Source organism: Benincasa hispida, chromosome 2, assembly GCF_027475165.1.
Source record: "Benincasa hispida cultivar pf3 chromosome 2, pf3_genome.v1.1, whole genome shotgun sequence".
Taxonomy (NCBI): Eukaryota; Viridiplantae; Streptophyta; class Magnoliopsida; order Cucurbitales; family Cucurbitaceae; genus Benincasa; species Benincasa hispida.
The window spans coordinates 3878933-3894758 of NC_143479.1; the positions used below are offsets into that span (position 1 = coordinate 3878933).

Below are 15826 nucleotides of genomic sequence, written 5' to 3' on the forward strand. Positions count from 1 at the left end.
CTTGGTCGAAAGTTCATTTCATGTTAGTTGAGTTAATATTACTTGATGAACACTAGTTTTTTTTCTTTTTTCCTTTTTTTTTTTAAAAAAAGGTCAATCACATTTCTTTAAAATATTTTTGAAAATAAAAAACAAATTCAAATCAACTTAACAATTCCCATGATTTATTACTACCACAAAATAGTTATATGTTCATCTTAAAAAGCAAAAAATAATAATAAAATAACCTATAGATAAATAATAATTTAATTGATAAAATTTTGTATGTGTTATTTAGCTTTAAAAGTTACAAATTTGGTCTTTAACCTTTAATTTTAATTTTTTTAAATTATGAACTTAAATATTTATCTAATAAATCAATGCAATGAGAATAAAAAATTTGAATTTAATATGTTAAAAGTTGAAGGATTAAAAAGTAAAAAACTAAAAGTTTATAAACTTAAACTTGTAATTCAAGTAATAATGAAGCAATATAAAAGGGGGATTTACGTAAATTGATCTTATTAACCCCGTAAATTGGTGTAATGTTATTATAGTGGAAAATATTGAGCTGAATCATCATCATTAGCACAATCGGGCGTCGTGGTAATGCAAGCGCGCGGGAATTGCCGTTTCAGCCTGTTTCGCGGCAGCTCTTCACGATCGATTCAAACTGAATCCATCACCAACAAGCTTCGAGCTTCTTCAAATTCCTCTCCGTCGAAGAAAACACTGACCCAGAAACGCGAATCCAAAAACACCAACCCCACAATTACCGATTCCGATATAATCAAATGGAACAGGAAAATCACCGCCTACATGCGGAATGGCCAATGCGAGGCCGCTCTAAGATTTTTCAACGGTATGCCCCGTCGGAGTACTGTCACCTACAACGCCATGATATCTGGATATTTGAGTAACAATAAGTTTGATCCTGCACGGAAGGTGTTCGAGAAAATGCCCCATAGAGATTTGATATCTTGGAATGTGATGCTAAGTGGGTATGTGAAGAATGGGAACCTTAGTGCGGCGCGGGCTTTGTTTAATCAGATGCCCGAGAAGGATACTGTTTCTTGGAATGCTATGTTGTCTGGGTATGCTCAGAATGGGTTTGTGGAGGAGGCTAGGAAAATATTTGATAAAATGTTGGATAGGAATGAAATTTCGTGGAATGGGTTGCTGGCGGCGTATGTTCAGAATGGGAGGATCGAGGATGCTAGAAGATTGTTTGATTCGAAAATGGATTGGGAGATAGTTTCTTGGAATTGTTTGATGGGTGGGTATGTGAAGAAAAAGAGGCTAGATGATGCCAGAAGTCTTTTTGACCGGATGCCAGTTAGAGATAATATCTCTTGGAATACAATGATTACAGGTTATGCTCAGAATGGGCTGCTTTCAGAAGCTTGGAGATTATTTGAAGAGTCACCAATTCGAGATGTGTTTGCTTGGACTGCCATGGTCTCTGGTTATGTGCAGAATGGGATGTTGGATGAAGCAAAGAGAATTTTTGAAGAAATGCCCGAGAAGAATGAAGTTTCATGGAATGCAATGATTGCAGGGTATGTGCAGAGCCAGCAGATAGAAAAGGCAAGGGAATTATTTGATCAAATGCCTTCCCGGAATGTTGGTTCTTGGAATACAATGGTTACTGGGTATGCTCAGAGTGGTAATATTGATCAAGCCAGGATTTTGTTTGATGAGATGCCTCAACGTGATTGTATATCATGGGCAGCTATGATTGCCGGCTATGCCCAAAGCGGCCAGAGTGAAGAGGCTCTGCAACTTTTTATTAAGATGAAAAGAGATGGGGGAATATTGAATAGGTCTGCATTAACATGTGCTTTGAGCTCATGTGCAGACATTGCTGCTTTTGAGTTAGGGAAGCAAATACATGGACGACTAGTTAAGGCAGGATTCCAAACTGGGTATTATGTGGGGAATGCACTTCTAGCCATGTACTGCAAATGTGGAAGTATAGACGAAGCATTTGATGTATTTGAAGATATAACAGAGAAGGATATTGTCTCCTGGAACACAATGATTGCAGGTTATGCAAGGTATGGATTTGGTAAAGAGGCTTTAGCCGTATTCGAGTCAATGAAGATGACAATCAAACCTGATGATGTCACACTGGTATGGAAGTTCTCTAAATTTGATATATAGATATTTTTAATTTGATCTTCATGTTGTAACAGATAGAGCCGCACTTGCATCAAATTATTAATTTATTTCTGGTTATCAGGGGAAAAACACTAGGATAGAAAAGGAAGAAAATAATGGACATGCATATAGTAATTTAATTAGTACTCTTATGAAGGTTCCTGAAAGATTGATGAAACTTAATTTTTATCAGTACAATTTAATTAGTACTTTTAGTCTGCGTGCATCAACCTGTTAAGCATGCTGTTCCAAAAATTTGTTTTTGCAGCCACTTGATTCCCTTAGATTGCTGATTCTCTACCATAGCTACGACCTGCAGATAATTTTCTACCATGGCTGAATAAAACACTAAACCAACCATCGAATGAATTGTAGTCTTAACAGTTTAGGTCGAATTTTTTTTTTGGGAAATAGTTGATATTCTTTTGTCCTCATCTTTGGACATGTAACTTTCTGATTTTTATCTAATTTCTACCTATTTTATCAATCATTTTAGGTCGGTGTTCTATCTGCTTGCAGCCATACTGGCTTAGTAGATAAAGGCATGGAATATTTTAACTCAATGTATCAGAACTACGGTATAACAGCAAATTCGAAACATTACACTTGCATGATTGATCTACTTGGTCGTGCGGGTCGGCTAGACGAGGCTCTGAATTTAATGAAGAACATGCCATTTTACCCAGACGCAGCAACTTGGGGTGCTTTACTTGGAGCAAGCCGAATTCATGGTGACACTAAATTAGGTGAGAAGGCTGCTGAGATGATATTTGAGATGGAGCCAGATAATTCAGGGATGTATGTTCTTCTCTCAAATTTATATGCAGCTTCAGGGAGATGGAGTGAAGTTCGTGAGATGAGATTAAAAATGAGAGACAACGGAGTGAAGAAAGTTCCTGGATATAGTTGGGTTGAAGTACAAAACAAGACTCACATCTTCACTGTTGGAGATTGTTCACACCCAGAAGCAGAGAGGATATATGCTTATTTAGAAGAGTTGGATCTAGAATTAAAGAAGGATGGGTTTGTTTCTTCTACTAAATTGGTGTTACATGATGTGGAAGAGGAGGAGAAGGAACACATGCTCAAGTATCATAGTGAAAAATTAGCAGTTGCATTTGGGATTCTGTCTGTACCACCTGGGAGACCAATCCGAGTGATTAAAAACTTGCGGGTGTGTGAAGACTGTCACAATGCCATCAAACGCATATCCAAGATTGCGCAAAGACAGATAATCGTGAGGGATTCTAATCGCTTTCACCACTTCAGTGAAGGTTCATGTTCTTGTGGAGATTATTGGTGACATTTCTCAGCATCATCTTCTTTTTGCAGATATGGCATTCAATTAAGATGATTAGAATAGACAGGGTTTCGCAAGCTCACTGAAGTCAAGAAGATAATTCTCATACCAATAATCTCAGCATCATCTTCTTTTTGCAGATATGGCATTCAATTAAGATGATTAGAATTTGAAGAATTGACAAATCATTAAACCATGAACGGCTATACGAAAGGGGATTCAAGGGTGAGATGAACTGGGATCAGAATTTTCTGAACACACCTCAGGATGAGACATTCAATCTCTTAATGCTAGCGCCACAAAAGATACTGATCCTTGATTACTATTAGGACTATGAGAATTTCAAAGAACCACATATTTGGAGGTAAAAAAAACGAGAAGGTTAGTGAATGTTACTGAGAAAAGGACAACCGCTGTAATGGAGTCACATCCTGATGCTGCTGATATTGGAAGATACCACTTCTACTAGATTGTGCTACTGCTGTATAGGTGATTCGGAAGGCACAAGCATATTGCTAGGAAATTGAAGTCTTCGGTTTATGATTTGCTTTCAGTTGACTCTACTATGGTGTGTGGGTCCGTTGGCTAGGGATAGTAAAAAGGATATTTGAGATATTTACGTACTCTACAACTTGGGTGCCTTACACCTAGGCTTACTGCAGCAGCACAACAACTTGACGAACCAACGTTTTATTGGGAAGTTGACGAAATTTTCAGCAATTAAATTGGAGAACTGCTCAAAACCTACGAGTTGTTAGGGATGCTGAAACTTTTGTTTGTCGGCCTCATCAGGTTAGCAAAACTCAGTAGAAATTTTGACAAGGGGATGCGGTTGATCTCATTTCCATTTCCTACAATTCTTTGGTTGAGTGGAAAAGCAATTGAAAATGAATTGCCGCTTGAAGAAGTGCTTATTACTTGGAATTACCAATGCTAAATTTTGTATTTTGGAATAATCTTTGGTGTGCCAAGTCTCCTGTAAGTTCATTGAATGTTTATAAAGGATTACCAAGCTTAATCTTGGTTTTTGGTTGCTAATCTTGCTGAACTGCATTATTTATTGATCTTCCATTTCTCAGAAACCATGGGAGGTTGAGGCTAGCCCAATAATTTCAACGTGAACGAATGACTGATTAAAGCTGAATATTTTTGGTGGTGTCTCAATAATTGTTTGTTACTAGTCTTTCATTCACTCGATAGGAACTTGAGGTAATGTTTCCCCAAGGAACTACCCCAGCACCACCCTCTTCTATTAGTTTTCCCTTAAGTCCTCAAGATTCTTCCTGTCTAGCTGGCTTAAAGGGAGAGGCCATGAAAGCTTGGTGAGTGAACCCGATAGAAAGAGGAGAGCAGAAGCTGTTGTTGATGAACAGAACCTCTGTATCCATTATATAAAACGTTGCTTTGATTGCTTTGAATAGTGGATGAACTTGTAGTTTTACGCCTGTTTGCAAACTAGTCTTTTCAAGAAAGGCTTCATTAGATTAACTTATGCCAGGTGAGCTATTCATTTTGGCCGAGTTATGAATGTTGTTTCTCTCTAAACCTAGAAAGAGCATATTGTCATATGCTTTGTTGAGTTCATTTATAATGAGAAGACTTCAAATTACCTCTCTCTGCATTTTGAAGATGAAGATAAATGGAAAGAAAATGGTTAATTCCTGATTTGGATGACATTTGATGGTCTGCAGGGATTAAAATTTCACTTCATGTTGAAGCTTGAAGCAAATGGCAAGGTATGACTTAGTATAGTAATTTTTCTTCTATCGTAAACTATTCACTCATTGAGAATATTTTAAGGTAACCAGAAAATTTATCTCAATCAAGGTACAACATTCATTTTCATCAGAGTTACAAGCCTGTGAAATAGAGGTATATAAGCCAAAACAAGGATTTGTGATGAATAAATCCAATGCCTGTTTGTTGTTCTTCCGACGTGGTAGTCATGCTACACGAGGCAACAACCTGAGAGGGCCCTTCAAAATACAAATAAATCAAAATTACATGGAACCATGTTTTTCTTTTCTCGACAGTAATACAAAAATTGTACAATGAAATAATGGGAGGAAACCTACTGTTAGCATCATCTACCTGACTTTAGAAACTTCGCTACACTTTGCCTTGTAGCCAACATGTCCTTTAGGAAAAAATATATGCAAAACGAGCAGCCCCATTGCTTTGTCTCACTCTTTCAATGGATCTTACAAAGTAGTATGAAATATCAAGTATGCAAGGCCGACACCTTATGAGACAACCCGTCAATTGCCTCGTCGTTTGTCTCTGTAATCGGTTCCTCCTGTCATTCAATGAGAACAAACGTCAAAATACTAGAGATATGCAAGGTGACTTCACGACTTCTTTTCTTCTTAGAGTGTCCCAAATACCTGTCATGTTAGTTCAAGAACTTATGAAGTAAAATTCAAAGAAAACAAACTTTATACCTCTAGGTCTTTTCTTGGTTTAACACCTATACATTTAGAGGCACTAATGCTGGCACTCTTCAACAAGCTACGAGCACTGTAATTTGGCTTATTTAGTCCATTTTGTTCGTTACCGTTTGCGTTTTCAGAACCACCCTCTTGCGACTTTGGGGGACTTTGAAGAGATGTAGCAACATTTCTTCCTTCTAAATCATTGTGTTGTTCGGCTTCATCTTTTGGTGCACAAACCCTCTCCCTGGACAAATACAGAGCATGAAAGATATATCAATAAAAGATCAATGTTAAAGGAAAAATTTTTAAATCTTAATTTTTGTATATAGCTTTTTTTTCAAATCTTAGAAGTAAGGGGATCAATTGTCTCCCTCCTTCAGCCTTCACATTGCAGTTTGCCCTGGATCCGGGAACAACACTTCTCTCCTCTACGAATATACCCTTCATATTCGCATATACTACGAATATACCCTTCATATTTGCATATACAGTCCGACTAGGTGTGATATTTCTTCTTTCTTCTTGAAGTCCTTTTGTAGGTCATAACATAATTACGTCGTTTCTTTTTGCAAAGAAGAAGATAAAAATTTTTAATCTTACCTTGGCAACGAAGCATGCTGTCTTTGAAGTGGAGTACTTCTTTCACCCTTACCATAATGTTCCTCTAGATGTGCAAACTGGCGTTTGAAGCGATCAACACCACTGAATATATGAAAGGAAAAAGGGGTCATCAAATAAAATGACAAATCTTCTCAACCAATTCACAGTGACTTCTGTATATAAATATATACACAGAGCATGTATAAAAAGACCCCAAAATAATACATTTTCAACATCCATATCAGAGCTTTGACTCAATGAATATGAATATATATATATATATATTTTATTTGAAGAAATGAATATATTTCTTTAAAACCTTTGAATTTTCCAAAAGGATAACGGGGGTTAATGTAGAATTCATTGTATATCATAAAAATGGATTTTTACCTTGGGTACATGAAACTAGTTTGTTCTCCACTGCGGAGATATTCCTGTAGCATCTGAGGATGATACTCCAAGATCTGTTTACGTCAAACAACAAGATCAATGAAGTTCTAATGGTAACTAGTTAAAGAATCGGGCACTCGAATTTAGGGCAGACCTCTCGATAAATTAATTCTCTAACATCATCTTTTGCTAACTTTCTTCTTTCAAATTCGAACTCAAGTTTTGAAATTGGTTGTGTTGAAGGTTCCCGATCCACATTAGCCAAACCATGAAAATACGGATCAGCTAATGCCTGGATGCATCACCATAGAACATTATAAAAAAAATGAGTCACTTTATACAAATATCTATAGAATATACTTGGCAATCATAACTTCATTCACCTCTTCAGCAGTGGGACGATCTTTGGGATCAAATGCAAGCAGGCGTTGAAGCAAGCGGAGAGCCAAGGGATCGGCATTGGGGAACTTTTGTGTGAGAGGAACAGGCTGCTTTCTCCTCATGTTACTAAGGTATCTTCTTGCCTTCTCATTCCGAATCTGTAAATATAATGGAAAGGTTGCCGTGAATAGACATTGTCAAACGGATCCCCAAAAACATTTGAATTCTTGATGTCTCAAATGTTTGGCGAACTCCTAAGCTGATTAATTTTATCATTAGAGTCCAAGGTTTGCAGAATTAGTGAATTACATTCAAGATAAACAAGTTGAAAAATTAAAAAACAAAGAAAGCAGAAAAGCAACATCAGTCATCAAACAAGTGAAGTTTGAGATCTTATAACAAACCCTAGCAATGGACTCAGCAGAAGGAGTGCCAAGCACATCAGTCATCAGATCCAGCTGGTGCACCACATTTTTCCCAGGAAACAGTGGCTTTCCAGTGAGCATTTCCGCAAATATGCATCCAATGCTCCAAATATCAATTGCAGGAGTGTACTGAGAAAAAAAAAATTTTAAAATAAAGATTGGTCAACATTAACATCCCATGACAAATCAATACTCACTTGGCAAACTTGGCTTTGCTAATGCACCAATTGGCTACATCAGTTAAATCCAAATAGCCTATCCAAATTACCCAAGGGACAATATTAAGCAGCTACCAAATATTTTGTCCAATCGTTCTCAACTATTTTCAGTTCTCAGTCTACAGGATCCTTAAATTGTAGAAATAAGGTTCTTACAATAGCAGCAAGCCACATAAAGGCCAAGGTAGGACAAGATGGATTGCACTTGAGCAGCTGAGCTTAAGTGAAAGCAAAAATACCAACTGTGCATCTAAACATATTACCCACATTCATGGTGTAAAAGTAAGAAGAAGAAAAAAATACATATATACAAATACAAATTCAAACCTCAACCATGTTAAGCAGATCAGTATTTTTTATTCATATAGAAAAAAGAACATGAAACTGAAAATAAGAAAACAGATGCCCCCTACCACCAAAGAGGAGAACCAAAAAGTAAATAATCTTTTTCTGTAGAGAGAGAAGAAAGAGGGAGAGAAGAGAAATGTCACGCATCATGATAATTTCTGAGCTTAAAGCATCAGATAATCACATTACAAAGCCTGTTTAACCACAAGAATAGAGTAGTCAAAGTGTAAAGCAACTTACTTTTGAGAAAAAAGAGCCACAAAGTTCAGGAGCACGGTACCACCGAGTTGCAACATAGTCCTTCAAAAAGAGAATATTAATCAGCAAAACCATGGCAAACCCGACTCTTGGAACACAATCAAAATGGAAAATAACAAGAGAGAAAAATTAATTAAAAATGCAAAAGTTTCATGATCAGTCTTACAGTCCAGAAAATAGCAGATGGTGCATCATTAAATGATACACGAGCAAGTCCAAAATCACAAATTTTCAGTTTGCAGTCGGCATTAGCTAAAATGTTTTTGGGCTTTAAATCACGATGAAATACATTTGCTGGAAAAAGAAAAGGAAAGTTGATCAGTTAATTAAAAAAGAAACTAAGTTCAAAGCAAATACTGGGAGACCACCAACCTGTATGAATATATTTCAGACCACGAAGAAGCTGGTACAAGAAAAACTGATGATGCTCAGGAGTGAGATCATCGTTGGCCTTAATTACTTGGTGAAGGTCAGATTCCATCAATTCAAAAACAACATAAATATCTCTGAATTCTCTCCGTGAAGGAGGAAGCATAATGTGCTTTATTTCTACTATATCTGGATGACGGAGCAGCCGTAGGAGTTTAATTTCTCTTAAAATCCTTGTGGCATCAGAAACATGCTCAAACACATCGTTAATTTTCTTAATTGCGACCTTCTCATCAGTATGGGTATCAATGGCGGAACCAACAACCCCATAGCTGCCTTTACCAATTATTTCTTGAACCTGATATCTGCTGGCCTCTCCATACTCTGTGAAAAATTCTGTTTCCAACCCACCCTATACAACATTCAAAGAGTGGAATAACAAATATAACATGAGAACAAAGGATTTTACATGAAATTTGATCTGGAAGTTATTGCTTCACATATGAAATGCTTATATATCAAAGAAAGAACTTGGTGATATGATGCTACAAGTCCAACAATCGCCAAGAGCCTAAATATATTAACAATCCCACAGTTTATATAAGAATCAAGAATCCCATAGTTGTTGCCCCGGCAGGAGGTTAATTTCTTCTTCACTGTGAATGAATTTAGGAGAAGTTTTGAATAACTCATTTTAAGGCTGAATACTCTCTTGAAATTAAAACATTAAAAGCTCCAGGTTAAGTTAGCAAAATCCTATGACTAATTACTTACCAGTTTAACATGCAACAGTTGATCACATATTTTATTTGAATGCATATATCTACTGAAATATGATACAACTCAACAAAGAGCTTTTTTCTTCTTCTTTTTTAAAATTTAAGAATAGGGAGCGAGAGTATTCAACGGGTAGTCCAAAAGGAATCAATTGCATTCATGTATATATGCATCCAAGGGAGGAGAAGAAACTCCATTTCCTAACAAGAGTCACAAGAAATTATATTTCTAACATGAAACCAAGTTCTTTAGATAATATATTTTACCAGAAAAATATAGAAAAATCATTGATTATAATGTTAATTGATTGAGGAAGAAGCCAAGGGAAAGGGAGTGTGGGACTCGAACGAGTCTTATCCCTTAAAATATGGAAGGATAACAGAAGGATACAAGAGTCAAGGACAGCTCAGTTGAGAAGATTGCAAGATACAAGACAATAGTGACGAGGACACTTCAAATAATTCCAAGAACCACAATAGGCTTATAAATTGGCTGTTCAAAAAAATAAAATTAGAAGTCGAAGTGGACCTCTTTTTATTTTCCTTCGGTGGTGAAAAGTGGGGCAATTTTTTATTGGACAAAGTTCCTAATTTTTCAAATGGTAAAGAATCATCTTCTTAAATTGAATAGTTCCACAATTTCAACTGTGGCCCTGTAGTCAATCAAGGCGATGGGATAGGAAACCCCATGTCAAGAAAATGAACGACAAAGTTTCAGACAACAATCATTAGATATTGCCTTACCAATCCAAAACTCTACCTCTCCATCCTTTCAGCGTGTAAAACAATTTTCTCAAGAATCCCCAGATCATCAAAAACAAACTTACCAACAAAACACAAAGATCAAACAAGAAATCCCAAATCCACCCCTCCATCCGTAACTTAAAATCAACTTAATAAGAAAAAAAACACACGAAAAACTAGACAGAAACAATATCTCAAATCCCATAGGATAAAAAAATCAAAACGAAATCAAACACAGATCTCCAGATCAAAGAAAAAGAAGAAGCAACAAGAAACAAATACCTTCTTGTGGGAATCCATGAAAGCAAGAGGAGGAGGATGTCTGAAGTGATTGACCCGTTTGGGAACTTTGATGAGCTTCAAGACAGAGTAATCAAGATCGTCGTCCTCCTCCTCAGGTAATTCCTCAAGAATCCCTTCTCCTACGAGATGGGTTTGTTTCCTTAGAGGTTTGCGTTTGTGGGCAATGGTCGATTGGGCGCGTAAATCGCTACTCAACAATTGGTCACCATTGACACCACCTTTATCAACATAATCAAACTTATGGTGATTAGGGTAATTGAGATTAGGATCAGAAGAATCAGAATTAGGATCAAAATTAGAAGTAGAAGAAGAAGAAGAAGAAGAAGAAGAAGAAGAAGTGCGACGTTGAAACCAGCGACGAACACCGTCCACGAGAGTTCCACTCCCCATAAAAGAAAGAGAAGAAAAAAGGGTCAGAAAATTCGGGTTTGATTGAAATTACAACCACTCGATTGAAGCTCCAGCATTGCAATGCCACGCTCTGCGCTACAAAAATTGTTTGATCTCTAAGATCTCGCTGGCTCTGCCATCTATGCATTTCCCATTTCCAAATATTCACTGTTCTTTCTCTCTCTCTCCTATCTCTCTCTCTTCTTTGCCTTTTTTCTTCAATTACGAAAGTCTTGTGGGGAAATTTTTGTACAACTTGCGAATCTTGACTCTACCAAAAGCCTTTTACATCAATCCATAAGCTTCCTTTCATTATTTTATTCATCCTTCTTGGGTTCAATTTAATAAGGAACAAATTTTCATCTTTTATCTTTACAATACTAAGTATATATCTAAATACAATGCTGGTAATCATTATTACTTTTGTTGCGGAGTTCTACATTTGAGAGTTAAAAAATCAAATCATCAACTTTTAAAATGGTAATTGATGTCTTTATTCATATTTTGGATCATGAATTTTTATCTTATTACGTGTCTTTATTACATTGAATATATACTTTTCATTGATTGTGATAGTAAGGTAATGTTGTATATTTGCCCATTGTTTTAGGTAGAGGTGTTCATGGGTTGGATTTGATTTGATTGAAAGACATTTTAGATCCAATTCAATTGTTTAACTTTTAAATTTTTTCAACTAAAATAACTCTTATTAAAAAAGTGAACCCAACCCAACCATGAAAAATTTGGGTTGGGTTAGTTTGGGTTAATCGGATAATTTATTTAAAATTTTATTATAAAAAGAAACAAAATATAAATATGTAAAAATCTAATTTAATTATTTTCATATATTGAATTAAGATTAATCACTCGATTTCAATATGTATAGTGAAAATTTTATTTCTAAAGGGTAAAGAAACCACTTTTAAAAGCTGTTGAAGAATACATTATTAAAAAAATATTGAAATTAAATAAATTTAAAATCAATATATATACATATAAATAATTGCGTTATAAGTAATAAAAAATATATTTTAAAGTTAATAATAAATTCGGGTTGATTTGGATTGGTTTAGATTATATTAAGTGAACCCATGAACCAACTCAACCCATAAAATTTACATTTATTTGAACTCAATCCAACCCAAATGAGTTGATAACCCGCACGGATTAGATTGGATTGATCGATTTTTTCGGATCATTGGATTTTTTGAACAATCTAATTTTAGGTAATTGTATTGATAGTTAAGTTTGTTGAGTTAAAAACAAAATAAAATAGGGAGCTTTTGAGTGGGACTAACTTTCAGGGTTTATCTAACTAAAGTAGATCAACTAAGGTTAAACCTAAACCCTAATCACCAGTACAAATAGGTACCCTAATCTCTTTTTTAAGACCTCAATAAGGGCACATGACGTCACAGTCATGGAATTGCAGATAGATATTTAATATCTATGTTTTTTTCACTTAATTTCATTTTTAAAATCCAAAATATTATTATTTAGGAATTTTAAATCTCGTTTGCATTGATTTTTTAATATCCTCCATACTTATGGGATTTTTAGACTGGAGAGATGAATAATGTCTAATTAATTAATATATGAATATCAATTAGTTATTACTATTAATTTTAATTAATTATTATATGCAAATATATTATTTAGACTTAATAAATTTCAACTAATACATTTACCATTGATATTTTATATTATCTTAATTTTTTAATATAAAATTAATATTTATTTAATTATTTTTATCAAGTAATTTAAATAATTTTTAATTAAAAAAACATTCATTTATTGGCATATTAAGTGATTAAATAATGAGTCAATATAACAGTATATTAAATAATTAAATTTAATTATGAATATATAACTTGTTCTTACCTTTGATTAAATAATTATTTAGTTTGAATTTTTATATACAAAATTGGTAAATCAAACACAATCATTTAACTTCCATACATTAATTATTCTATAAATTCAAACAGGAACATTAATCATTCCAATCATTTAAAACCTAGGTATTTAAATTTTAGATATGTAATATCCATACTCATAAAATAATATCTCCGACTCAAACCGTTCTAACAATTTTTTTTATAAATATTTAAAAAAAAGTTCAACAACATTTAGAATAGGTGGATTTGAACATTTATCCTATTGGTTGATGGTCGGTTAGGTTGACGGCAAATTTTTTTTGTTTATTAATTTGGTAAATCTATTGTTTATTGAAATAATAAAAGCTAACATTCCCTCTTAAATTAGCTTCAAATTTAAAGTACGTTCAATTTTTCATATGCTATTTAGTTGTAATACTTAGAATCAATTTTGGTTACAATTTTTTTAAATAAAATATTTAGAAAAGTGAAAGGAAAAAAAAAAAAAAGTACTCCTAAACATCTTTATGACTTTGAAATTTTCAATCATGTTGTACCAATATTTTTCTTAACTTTTTATTATTATAAAAAAATATTCCATGTGGTAAGGTAAAAAGCATGAAAACTACATTTATTATTATTCTTTTAGTTTAGTTTTTTCTTATTTTATTTATACTTTCTAGAAGACATTAAAAATGAGAAAAGAAAAGAAAATTTTAAAGTTTGATATGTTAGGGAAAAAGTTCCAATTGCGTGATGTACTATTCTATTAATGTTTAAACGCAAAACATAGTTTTTGCATTTAAAATATATAACTAGCAACAAATAATAATGATAGGTAAAAAGAAAACAATGGCACTATTGTAGTACATAAGTTTTTATGAACATGATATTACTAAAGAAAAAAATGACAAATACTTTTTTTTATTCTGACAACAATGAGGTGAGAGATCAAAGTAATAAAATTGAAATGTGATCATGTCGAGAAAAAAAAAATATATTGAAATAAGGCATATTTTCAAATAAATGAAAACGAACCAATTTATTTACAAATATAACAAAATTCAGTGATAGACCGCGATAGACAGATTATAGCAAAATATAGCAAAAATTTTATTTCATATCACTGATAGACAGTGACATTTTACTATACATGAAAATATTTTCAGTAATTTTACTATTTAAAACAATTATCTTTGAAATAAAAATTTAATAAATACCATATCAAATATGAGTGGAATTTAAAAAAAACGAAATAAATGTTTAAAGATATAGTTATTGAAAGTTTAACCATACTAAACGTTATACAAATTCTAACACTTTATTGAAGGGAAAAAAAACCTAATTTTTGTTAATAATTTTGTAAGTTTTGAGTTGGATTAATCTAAAATCTCACTTAGTTGAAGTTTGAAAACATGTTGAACGTTATATAAATATTTGATCGGTCAAGATATATAGTTAGGAAATTATTTTAAATGACAAAATTGTTGATAATATTTACAAATATAGTAAAATATCACAATCTACTTGTAATATACCGTGATAGTCTACTATTGTGTCACGATATAGTAATCTATCACGGTCTGTCACATATAGACAGTGTAATTTCACTATATTTGTAAATATTTTTATTCATTTTCGTATATTTAAAAACAGCTATTAACTATATGTAATGTCATGGAAGAATTTAATTAAAATTTGGTAGGATATTTAGTAAGTTATTGGTTAACCTTACATTTTTTTTAGTTTAACAATTGCAGTCTTATAGGGTAGGAGACCCAATATCGACTTATAGGATAGGAAATCAATATCTCTGTCTATAAGGTTAGGTTTAGCTTAGCTTTTTCTTTTTAAATAATAAATAAACTGATAAAGATTATATTACTAATAAAAAAGATATTATGTTAATTTTTAATTTCAATTTATTTTTTAACCCCAATTTATTAAATACATTAAGTGAGGCACTAATATTAGATTAGGAGTAATAATGTAGGTACGACTTAGAGATATCTAATTTTTCCACGGGGATAGGGATTCCCCGATTAGGCGGGGAATGGAAGAGAGAGTGGGGAAAAAAATTCCCCGTGAGCTAAATGGGGACGGGGAATGCATTCTCCATCCCCGGCCCCGTTCCCCGTCCCGATTAGTTTTTACATATTTATTTGGTACAGTTATCTAATGTTATGTTATTATTATTATTATATAAATATTATATTTAAATTTCAAATTTGATTATTTTTGGAAAATATAATGAATGTGTGTAAATTGGATGTTTAAATTTAGATTATATTTGTGAATAATTTTATTTATATTTATTTTTTTCTACTAAAAAATTAATTAGTTTTTTTAAGCCAAAATTTGAGTAATTTATCTTTAAATTCAAATTATCATATAAAACTAATCATAATAAACAATTTAGTGATAAAGTTAATTATTTAATTAAAATGTGCTAACATTAGTGATTTAAGTTAATAGCTTTATACAAAAAAAAAAAAAAAAAAAAAAAGGTAATGGGGAAAAATTCTCCATAGAGAACCCGATCACCGCAGAGAATCCCCGCCCTGATCCCCATAGGAAATGAAATGGGGAGCGGGAACTGGAATGGAAAATGACATCTCGACCCTGTCCCGTGGACATCTCCAATAATGTTCTCCTTCATTAATTAACACAAGTTTCCTGTTGTATAGTTTTATAAGTTGGACAAAACATTTCTAAGGGGAGATTCCCACAAAGAACGTAATTTAACAGATTTTTATTCAGTTTATTTAACAAAGATTTGGATATTAAATATGAGAATGATGGGTTGGAAGAATCCTATAAAAAAATTACTTAATTGATCAATTTGACCTTGATAGGAGGCTATAAGACTTTTACACAAT

General features: G+C 33.3%; 2 protein-coding genes across 5 annotated transcripts; one reads left to right on the forward strand and one right to left on the reverse strand.

The window, feature by feature from the left end:
- The first annotated feature begins 461 nt into the window (after positions 1-461).
- Positions 462-5060, forward strand: LOC120070977 (uncharacterized). 2 transcript variants are annotated; one of them, XR_005480095.2, is made up of 3 exons: positions 495-2112; positions 2636-4417; positions 4519-5060. XR_005480095.2 is itself a non-coding variant. In XM_039022947.2 (2 exons), exons 1-2 carry the CDS (start codon positions 589-591, stop codon positions 3440-3442), a joined length of 2331 nt encoding a protein of 776 aa, XP_038878875.1. In that variant the 5' UTR covers positions 462-588; the 3' UTR covers positions 3443-4477. The 2 variants fall into 2 exon arrangements, 1 of the variants encoding a protein (XP_038878875.1); XM_039022947.2 differs by lacking the exon at positions 4519-5060 and having other exon boundaries at positions 462-2112; positions 2636-4477.
- A 122-nt stretch (positions 5061-5182) lies between these two features.
- LOC120070978 (mitogen-activated protein kinase 9) lies at positions 5183-11426 on the reverse strand. 3 transcript variants are annotated; one of them, XR_005480097.2, is made up of 12 exons: positions 10663-11426; positions 8864-9272; positions 8658-8785; positions 8474-8533; positions 7647-7796; positions 7245-7400; positions 7016-7153; positions 6862-6935; positions 6472-6573; positions 5881-6115; positions 5531-5735; positions 5183-5415 (listed from the first exon to the last, which is right to left on the reverse strand). XR_005480097.2 is itself a non-coding variant. In XM_039022948.2 (11 exons), exons 1-11 carry the CDS (start codon positions 11071-11073, stop codon positions 5661-5663), a joined length of 1938 nt encoding a protein of 645 aa, XP_038878876.2. In that variant the 5' UTR covers positions 11074-11390; the 3' UTR covers positions 5183-5660. The 3 variants fall into 3 exon arrangements, 1 of the variants encoding a protein (XP_038878876.2); XR_005480098.2 differs by having other exon boundaries at positions 5183-5404; positions 10663-11390; XM_039022948.2 differs by having other exon boundaries at positions 5183-5735; positions 10663-11390.
- Between the last annotated feature and the right edge of the window lie 4400 nt (positions 11427-15826).